Source organism: Prunus persica, chromosome G1, assembly GCF_000346465.2.
Source record: "Prunus persica cultivar Lovell chromosome G1, Prunus_persica_NCBIv2, whole genome shotgun sequence".
NCBI lineage: Eukaryota > Viridiplantae > Streptophyta > Magnoliopsida > Rosales > Rosaceae > Prunus > Prunus persica.
Window position 1 is genome coordinate 3,462,461 of NC_034009.1, and position 9,827 is coordinate 3,472,287.

General features: G+C 36.2%; 1 protein-coding gene across 1 annotated transcript; it reads right to left on the reverse strand.

Annotated features, from left to right (window-relative positions):
• On the reverse strand, window positions 1,100–8,031 carry LOC18789787 (3-isopropylmalate dehydratase large subunit, chloroplastic). The gene is made up of 15 exons (XM_007227663.2): window positions 7,831–8,031; window positions 7,579–7,710; window positions 7,305–7,475; window positions 5,911–6,063; window positions 5,761–5,829; window positions 5,560–5,676; window positions 4,128–4,202; window positions 3,875–3,952; window positions 3,687–3,782; window positions 3,223–3,272; window positions 2,710–2,764; window positions 2,467–2,598; window positions 2,003–2,050; window positions 1,729–1,887; window positions 1,100–1,486 (listed from the first exon to the last, which is right to left on the reverse strand). Exons 1-15 carry the CDS (start codon window positions 7,882–7,884, stop codon window positions 1,346–1,348), a joined length of 1,530 nt encoding a protein of 509 aa, XP_007227725.1. The 5' UTR covers window positions 7,885–8,031; the 3' UTR covers window positions 1,100–1,345.

Sequence of the window (9,827 nt, forward strand, 5' to 3'; positions counted from 1 at the left end):
CGACAATCCCTTTCCAAGAGTAACATAAGAAGAACAAAGGAACAGACAAAAGTTTGGTCTACCAAGTTATAAGTAATATATATGTCAAAAGTGATGGGGGTTACCCAAGTTGGAGTTCTATTTTTCAGGTTTCTTTTTGTTTTCCTGGAGAAAATTGTGGACATTGTCATACCAATTTGTCTGAAAACTCTTAAACCAGTGTAAATATATAATGCAGACCACAAAAATAAAGTGTAGCATTCTTTTATGACAGCTGAGACACCAACTTCTATGCTCAACAGCAAAATGCACAAAAGAGTGTCTTCAAACCAAAATTTCTATCCTCTGAATTTGAATGAAAACATTTAATGTTGAAACAAATAGATTAAATGCTGCAATAAGCTTTTAACATTTAATGTTGAAACAAACAGATTAAATGCGGCAATAAGCTTTTAAGTTTTTTTTTTTTGGGTGCAACAATAAGCTTTTAAGTAAGTGTTATTTCTCCTAATTTAGAAAACAGAGGTCCATGGTTCAAGTTCAACCTGTATTATTCAAGTGCAGATACCCTTCAAGAAAGTGCAGGGAGAAAGTTGCTAGCATTCCCCTAAGCTTTTAAGCCAAGCCTCATAATCATTGATTTTAGCTGAAAAATTACGATTTCCCAGCTGAACCAAGCAATCGGAAATCCCCACGGGCAGAAACCCCCCACATTGGATCTGGTTTTGCAATTTTTATGTTACAGCACGAAGAAATAGCAAATTGCTTATTAAGACGGGTTGAACCCGCGCAATCACACTCAACCTGTTAAGCACCCTTCTTTTGCTGAAAGTTAAGAACTTGAACGAAGAAAAAAAACCCACATGATTTCGGTCTTCGAATTGAGAAACTTTCACTATTATGTTGTATCTTGCACTTCTATGTAACATACAATAAATTCTTGAATAGAACAGATATATACAATGCCTCTCTTACAATAACTGGTCCAACCAGCACACGAGGGATGGATGTGAGATGGATGTTGTATACATTCGTTGTATGTGAGCATTTTCCTTACAACTTAGTTTTAACTTCTAAAATCAGGATAAGGTCAAATTAGAACAAATTTCATGCAAGCAGAGGTCACCAAAAGTTGTCCAGTGATGTTCACTGAGACACCCCCTTTATTTTCTGGTCATAAAACATTCTAGCATTCTTACTAACAATTACACACATAAATACATATGGCACTGACCTGTTAATCACACAGCATACAAAACCTTTGGGAATGGTTTCCCATTATTCCTTAATCTCCGCTACCTAATAACTTATAGTGGCAAGAATACAAAGCAAACACACTGATCAAATTTATGATGATATCAATTGCCTACTGCAAAAACTCTCTTGGGTCGGTGACATAGCCGGTCAAAGCAGATGCAGCAGCTGTGTAGGGGGAAGCAAGATATATCTCGCCTTCCTTGTGGCCCATTCTGCCAGGGAAGTTCCTGTTTGTTGTTGAGACACATACCTGCAAAGACAAAATGGTATAATGTACCACAGAAATAAAGAAAAAAAATAGTTATCAAAACGAAGATATTTTCCTTGTTCATATAAAGTGGCACCCAATAATAGTAGGCTAGTAGCACTGAGAAGTGGATGTTCCAATATCCAAAAACATATTTTTTAGAGTTGCTTAATCCAAATTCATTTTTCCTTAAACATGAGGGCATGACCATTGCGAATGTGTTGCAGGTTAAGGAATAGACTTGCCTTAGGTTCATTCAAGCGAGCATAGGTGTCTTTAGGACCACCTAAGCAAGCACCGCAACTGGGACTCGCAGGCGTGTCACATCCAGCTTCCTCAAATATCTGTGAGCAAGTCTTGCCACCAGATCCTGGTACTGGAAGACTATACACGTCCATCCAAACCTACAGATTTTAGCATATGCAAAATATAAGTATCATCATGTATTTCATAGATTCCTTCATAAATTTATACTACAGATGTTGTCGCCTAAGCACTTAATTCTGTAGCATGACAAACCTTTTGGGTAGCAGGCACAAGAAATGTTGGCACTTTGACCTTTTTGCCCTGCAGTAAAGCAATTAGATCTTTAAAGCTAAAACCAAGAAACGAGAAAATTTCCCAGAAAATCAAATATAAACCCGGATGTGAAACAGTAGAAGGATCTACAATACAAACATGCACTCACTACCAAAAGCAAGTGCTAAAAACGACAAATAAAAACATTGAATAAAAAAAATCCAAACTGTACCAGCATACCATAACCCACATAATTGTGAAATTTAATAATGATAAAGAAAATACAGGTTGACTGCATTAATTTTGATTAGGAAAACGCATGTGATTTACAAATTGCAAATCATCATCAATACATAACTACACTTATATGCATGCATTTGATAACAAAACATTCGGATGCTTATCAAAGTCAGCACATGCTAACAATATTAAAATTCTTGAGCCATAGAGATTTGACTCCTTACTGATGCTAGAAAAACTTTAGCTGCAGCCATAAAATCCTCTGTTTTTCCCCCAGTACAAGAACCAATATATACTCTGTCAATTTTCACATCTTTGCATTCTCTTGCCAAAGCACGATTATCAGGAGAATGAGGCTGCAAAATAATTAAAAACAACATTAGTAGGACAAGAGAGGAAAAATTAGCAACCTTTGAAGATGTAAAACAGAGACTAAACATTATGAGATTAATCTATGTGCTACTCACCTTTGCCACCAATGGCTCTAGTTTTGAGATATCAAATCTGTACTCAGACAGAAATCTAGATGCAAACAAGACAAACTTATTAATACAAATGAATTTCCAAATATCATGATTATTAAGGACCAAAATAAAGTAGGTCAATACAAGGGATACAAAAGGCCAGCATGAATTATTCATTTTAACATTCAATTCTCTTAAATCTGACAAAAATTTACAAATGATAAGGTTACTAGCCAGTGATACAATCTGAACTAAGCTACAATGGTAAATGACCACATAGTACTTAAATTTGTATATTTTCAAAAAGAAGACTGCAGAATGATATCTGGTTATTCTAGCTTAGAATTAGAACCTCAAAATCCCAGTAAAATCATATTCTGAAAAGCTGACTTCATAATACTGGTAAATCTTGAAGGTACTTAAAAATGCATTAACCATAAAACTAAACAGAAAATTTTAGAGTGCATGTTTACATTGAATGCAAATACATGCTTCAGATTTCAAAGTTAAAACTACCTTGCTTTGTCATCACTGTATACAGGTTCATAGGGCACAGAAGTCTTATCCTGCAATTCAACATATAATATTATACAGGTGGTGCTAGACAACACAAATGTATGCGACAGGTAAAAAAAGAACAAGATCTATTGCAAAACTACCACGAAAAAGTAACGTCTGTACCAAGATAAAAGCAAAACCCTATGCATGGCTCTAAGGTAAGGCTTGCTCCCAACCCCATTCTACTGATTCTAAACTCAGCCTTGGGCCTGCTGCCATAAGGCATACCATTGTGTGCATGAGAGAGAGAGAGAGAGAGAGAGAGAGAGAGAGAGAGCTATCATAGCATTTGATGATTTGTAGCACCCCATTCTACTGATTCTAAACTCAGCCTTGGGCCTGCTGCCATAAGGCATACCATTGTGTGCATGAGAGAGAGAGAGAGAGAGCTATCATAGCATTTGATGATTTGTAGCACTAACCTCAAGGTACTTATATGTGGTGCTATCAGCAGGAACAATACCATTTTTACCCCCAGCCTCAACAACCATGTTGCATAATGTCATCCTTTCTTCCATCTGTCCAGCACAGGTTTAAAGAGTAATTAACTGCAACCAGATGAATCATGTCATCATACATGCATTCAGTGAGACCTTTAAATTTCACTTACAGATAAGCTTTCAACAGTGCTGCCAACAAACTCCATAGCTTTATATGTTGCACCAGAAACAGATATTTCACCAATAATCTGCCAGATGAAAATCATTTATCAGGGCAACAACAGGAAGACTGGTTGTGTTCATCAAGTTATATAGATCAAACAACTGAAAATCATAAGCTCTATCGAACTGATATATTATAACTTTTCAGTATGTCATGAACAATGAACAGAAACAAATGCCTTTAGACTTGGTTAAACTTACTTGCAGAATCAAATCTTTGGCAAGCAAATAGTCAGGCATTTCACCATCCATCACAAATCTCAATGTTGGAGGTACCTGCAATTTAAAGAAGGCAATCAGAAAAGTAAAAAAACACAACACAATTTATTGACCACAACAGAAATTATGAGTTTAAAGATTTAACTACCTAGATCACACACAGCACATACAGGAATGACAAACACATTTAGCTTCTAGAAAAGCACCATTTTCTTTTTGCTCTCCATAGTTTGTGGATTCCTGACCTGTTTTTTACATGTCTAACAACTTCTATTGTGTGCTTTTGAATTTTTGAAAATTGAGAAACCCAAGCAATGAGTATACCCCATTCTCAAATATTAGAAACTGAACATGCCTACGATAACAGAAATAATATTCTAAGAAGTCCACCTAGACTATTTAATCTAGGGTTTATGGCACAAGTGTGGTACTAGTGCTTACTTGACATGAATTTAGCATAACAAACACATGCTACTAGAGTCAGTTCTTTGATACTGCATGTATGTACCCGGCTCAGGCAATTTTAGTTACTTCTAGCCAAACACAACCATCCAAAAATGTCTAAATCAAATCCTTTCAAGTGCCCTATCATCACCTTCATGGCCACAAATAAAAAAAAGCAGAATGATGGCATAATAGTTCTGAAAACTTATAGATACACACCTTTGGACGTCAGCCCAGACACCATTCATTTAAATAACATGCAGCTTATTCAATCCTATTGTTTGTCACCACCTACTATCGGAAGCACATTTTATATTGCTTTCTTATCACTTATTATGACATAATTTAGTAAAATTACGAATTTGTACAACTACATACATTGTACCTGATGTTTCAAGTCAAATACTAGTTGTCAAAAATTGATGTTTCTATCAATACATGTAACATTAACACATGGGGCATCACCTAGATGACATGTTCATATCCAGAACAGAAATGTTTATGCATATACCAATGTCGATCATTAACTGAATCACTACCCCCTCAAACAATTTGTACATGTCATTATTCATACCAAAACCAAAGACATAATCCAACGTACAAGCCGAAATATCTGTACCATTATAACAATGTTGATGATTCATTATCCCTTCATTTATTACACAAACTCAGACACTAATTATAAATTACTCTAAAATCATCACCAATTGCACAGAAGGTAAGAAATAACTCCCAAACCATTAGTGTCACAAGATCAGCAAATAATATCAATGCCTCAGAAAATTTTGATAGGTGTGAAACACAATATGAAAGCTAAACAGGGAGAATGGGAGCCGTATTAACCAATATTATATTAATGGAAGTCAAAATATCCGTGGAATTACACCATTTGCATGACATCTTTTGGTCAGTGATAATTATATGTGATTGGGAAAGTAGAAATGAAAACAAATCTGAAACATCTGCAAACCTTGAGCAGGAGCTTCCCAGTGCCCAACACAAAACCTGCATCAGTGTTCCCGATTCCAGTAGCAAATTGTCCAAAAGCTCCCGCAGTACAGGTGTGAGAATCTGTACCCAGTAGGACCTGAAGGCAATATAAAGTGTTTGATTGCTGTTTTTTGGATTCTAAAGCCATAAAATAGTAGTGAACTCTGCAAAATGAAAGTACCTCTCCAGGCCTGCAATGGCCTTCTTGAGCAAGAGCAACATGGCACACACCCTTATAATCTGGGTTAGCCTGCAAAAATGAGAGTTAAACTCAATATCTGAAAATAAAAGCAAATAAACCATAAGAAACAATACGACTTCAGAGCCAAACCTTAAAATTACTCAGATCCTTGATATCATAGAAGTACTTGATGTTTTGTTCTGTGCAGAAATCCCTCAAAATATCCACATTACGATTCGCACGTTCATCACTTGTAAATATATAATGGTCAGGTATAATTACAATCTTTTCACGGTCCCAAACCTGTAATGTCAAAACGATGATGCAATATTTATCCCCCAAGAAAACATAAACAATGCAGCGATTACAAAGTTCAGATATGGAAAATAGACATTTTTAACCGTAAAAATACACACAGCAAGACAGAGCTGAAGATGTAAGCTTAAAAAAACCAAATATACGCCATCAAGCTATGAGTCAGGCAAATAAAATCCATCAACCAATTATCGGGGCATTTGGATCCCTAACACTCAATTCTGCTCCTGAGGGAAGCACCACAAGGATTTAGCCAACTCTACTCTATCTCTTTGTATATAGTTTCCAATAGTTCACCCTCCCCTTTCTTTTGATGTTTGAATAATATCCGAACTTATTAATCATCAATTTTTTTTCCCTCCACGCCTCCCACAGGAAACTCCTTAATTTATCAACTTTCCTAGCCACCCTATTGGACAATCTTAAAAGGGACATGAAATACATAGGGAGACTACTCAGTATAGGTTGAGTCAAGATAAGTCTCCACATCTAGCAACACAGCCTTCTTCCACTACCTATGTCACATGCCACTCCCTTTGCTAGAGACCTCTGGATCTATCCTTCACATTGATTGCTACCAGCACAACCTTGGGTGTGTTAATCTTTCGGCCTGACATAACTTAAAAGAGTGATAATCTGAACAAAATTGGCAAATTTCTCCACCCTAACTGTCAAGAAAAGAAATGTCATTCGCAAATTGAAGGTGAGACACTTGTTTTCACTCCTTCCCCACTGTGAAACCCTCTATGAAATAACAATTTCTAGCTCTCAACAACAACCTCCTAAAGATCTCAACAAATAATATAAATAAAACGGGGTAGAGCAACTCCCACCTGTTGTAGCGCCGAAGAAGCTCTAAATCTTCCTTTCGACCTCCCATCTATAATCATTGAAAAGCTAAAGAAGCTCGGGCAATGAATAATTCACAGCACCCACTTCCTGCCAAAACCTATCCTATGCATTTCTGAATGTGATCATTACCATTGCTAGATAAAGAGAGTCACCCTGACTTGATCAATGAACCTATTACGTCTCACTTAAAATTTATGCCAACTCCTTTTCGTTTTTGGTTTGTAAAGCATGTTTAGATAACCTAAGAATATGGCTTCGATTGTGCTGCTTCAGGGGCCATCCCGATTTCCTCTCCCTAGTTCAGCTCTTAAAGTTTAAGAGGGAGTTGGGCTGGTGGGTGTTTAATACACTGATGTTTTTGGCAAAAAATGAAGTACCTTGGCGTTCTGGCCGAACTCTTTCTTGAAGATCCCAAAGGAACCAGGGCCACAAACATCATGTGTCATCAAAACATCGACGTTAACCCAAACATTCTCACCAGGGCTCAACTGGGTTTTCTCAGAAGCTCTAGCAAATATCTTCTCAGTCATCGTCATTCCCGTCTTGACCTGAGAATGAATCAAAACCCAATGTAAAAAACCATGAGCTGGAGATTCCCATGAATTATAACCGCACAAAACAATGAAGAAAAAGGGAAATAAAGATCCTAACCGAGCCAGTAGTGGCAGGTTTGCGCTCTGATTGTTTTGGTGCAGTGACCGAACAGATTGTCTTGGATGTTCTCTTGCATTTCTGACTGGAAAGCGGCGATGCGGAAGAGAAAGCAGAGAGACCCAAATCTTTCTGCGGTTCAAATCAAATTTCAGAAGACATGGTTTAGTGAAACAGGAAAACAAAAGGAAAAAAAAGAGTTAAGACTTAAATGTGAGAACTTTATACGGGTATTGAACAAAAAGAGAACACCTTGTTGCTGATGAAAGAGGTGGATGGTGGAGCAACAGTGGAGCAAGCCGCCATGGGTGTGAAATGTGTGGTTATTCGGCAAAACACAGTTTTCCTAATGAAAAGCAAGTTGGGGTTTTGGTTTTGTGTTTGTTTGTGTTATTGAAACTGAGGGGCGGCGGCTGAGGGCGTGAACTGGGGCACAGTACAGATGACAAGTGGAGGCGTGTGTGCTTTTTTTAAAATTAGCTACAAAATTTTAACCTGTTAAAAGTGAATATGTGGAAAAAGCAGGCTACATTCCCGGATTTTTCTTTCTTTTATTTATCTATTTTATTTTAATTGGTTTTGTTTGTTCTTTTTAATCTTATTCAAGGGGTAAAATTAAGTTTTGCGTTGTAAAAAAATTCACTCTGTCTATCCATCCGGATTATCACTTTTGTTCGTTCTATTTTGGAGAGGCTTAATATCACAAAACATTCTTAAGGTTTATGAAATTATTAGATTACGTCCTTAATATTTTTTTTTTTGTCATTCGTGATCCTTAAAGTTAGTATATGTGATCACAAAAGGTCTCTGCCATTAGGTTTTGTAAAAAACTCCGTTAATTTGTTGACGTGACATGTATATATCTCACAAAATATTCATGAGATTCACCCACCTATCACAAATAATTCATGCGAAATTTCTTAATTTTTTTCATTTAAAATTTTGGTTTTCTTTTTTAAATTTTATGAATTTTGAATTATTTTTAAAAATTATTTTTTCATCTCCAATAATATAGTGTCATGTGTATTTAAAATACAACATATATTTTTAAATAATTTAAAATTCATGTGGCACATGCCCGTTGGATTCTGTCAGGGCTGACGTCATCGCGTGGAAATCAAATTTTTTTTTTACCGTTGGCGCATGTAATTCACGCGCCAACGGTAAAAAAAATTTAATTTACCATACACTGACGTCACAAAACTCAAGCTGAAGCCCAGGCAGAACTTGCCTTTGGGCCTGCCCGGGGTGGTGGGACCCAGCAGTTGCCCGAGCTTCTTCTCTCGCGCTGGAGCGCTTTTGAGCTTGCTAGGGGAGCCTTTTCCCCGGTTTTGGGTGAGCGCTGGAGATGCTCTTACTGAGCAACAAGGCTGCTCTATCCACCATGACACAAAATCAGGTAATTAACACTAATTATTCATATGAAAAATGTGATTCTATAAATGGAAAAAATTACTTATAACACGTGTACAAGACGTATGTGACTATATTAACGTAATTTTATAATTTCTTTTTATTTTCGGACGTGGCATTTGAGGGCCAAATTCTCCCTTAAACAAAGTATAATAATCAAAACGATCCCTCTTAATAAGTTAAGTTATATATAATATGTGTGTACATATATGATCTCACAGTACAATATAGTTTTGAGAATATAAATTCTTTTTTTTTTTCCATCAAATAATTATCTTGTGTTGCACTGACGCTATTTGTTGATACGCATGCAGCCAAGCTCGTCCCATGATCAAGATTCTGATGTAAGTTATCTTATTTCTTTTTTACAAATGCAAATCTTTTTTGCCTTCATAATCACTCAGCAGTAATACCATGTTGCCACAATTTTGGCTTCAACTCAAGGTATCGTTGGAGGATTTTGTTCTGGATCAACAATGAGTTGTGGTTTCGATTTTGAAATTCTCAAAGAATTAATGTAGACTCATTCTGGTAGCCACACAGAATGTGGTTAATACTACACTTAAGAGTAGATACTGTATGTAGATATAAAATTAGGCTATTTGCTGATCTAGAATTTAGATATAAAAAGCAAAGGCTCTTATGACTTATAAGGTAGTCATTTACTATATCCAGATGAGAGTAAATTAATAAAATTCAGATAATTAAGAAAATAAGATGAGAAACTTAATTAAATTTATTCATCACAATCAAAATTTGCACGGTAAAGACTACCATGGAATTTATAAGGGTTTCGATAGTAGAATTAGGTTAAAAGAGAAATTCAAATATTAAGC

What these genes read in the sequence shown, in the direction of transcription:
- LOC18789787 (XM_007227663.2), bottom strand. Translation starts at nt 7,884, where the DNA reads ATGGCGGCTTGCTCCACTGTTGCTCCACCATCCACCTCTTTCATCAGC. An exon ending in GCACTGTTGAAAGCTTATCT is followed by an intron (nt 3,783 to 3,874) that starts GTAAGTGAAATT and finishes TGTGCTGGACAG; the next exon opens with ATGGAAGAAAGGATGACATT. An exon ending in TTGTGCCTGCTACCCAAAAG is followed by an intron (nt 1,888 to 2,002) that starts GTTTGTCATGCT and finishes TAAAATCTGTAG; the next exon opens with GTTTGGATGGACGTGTATAG.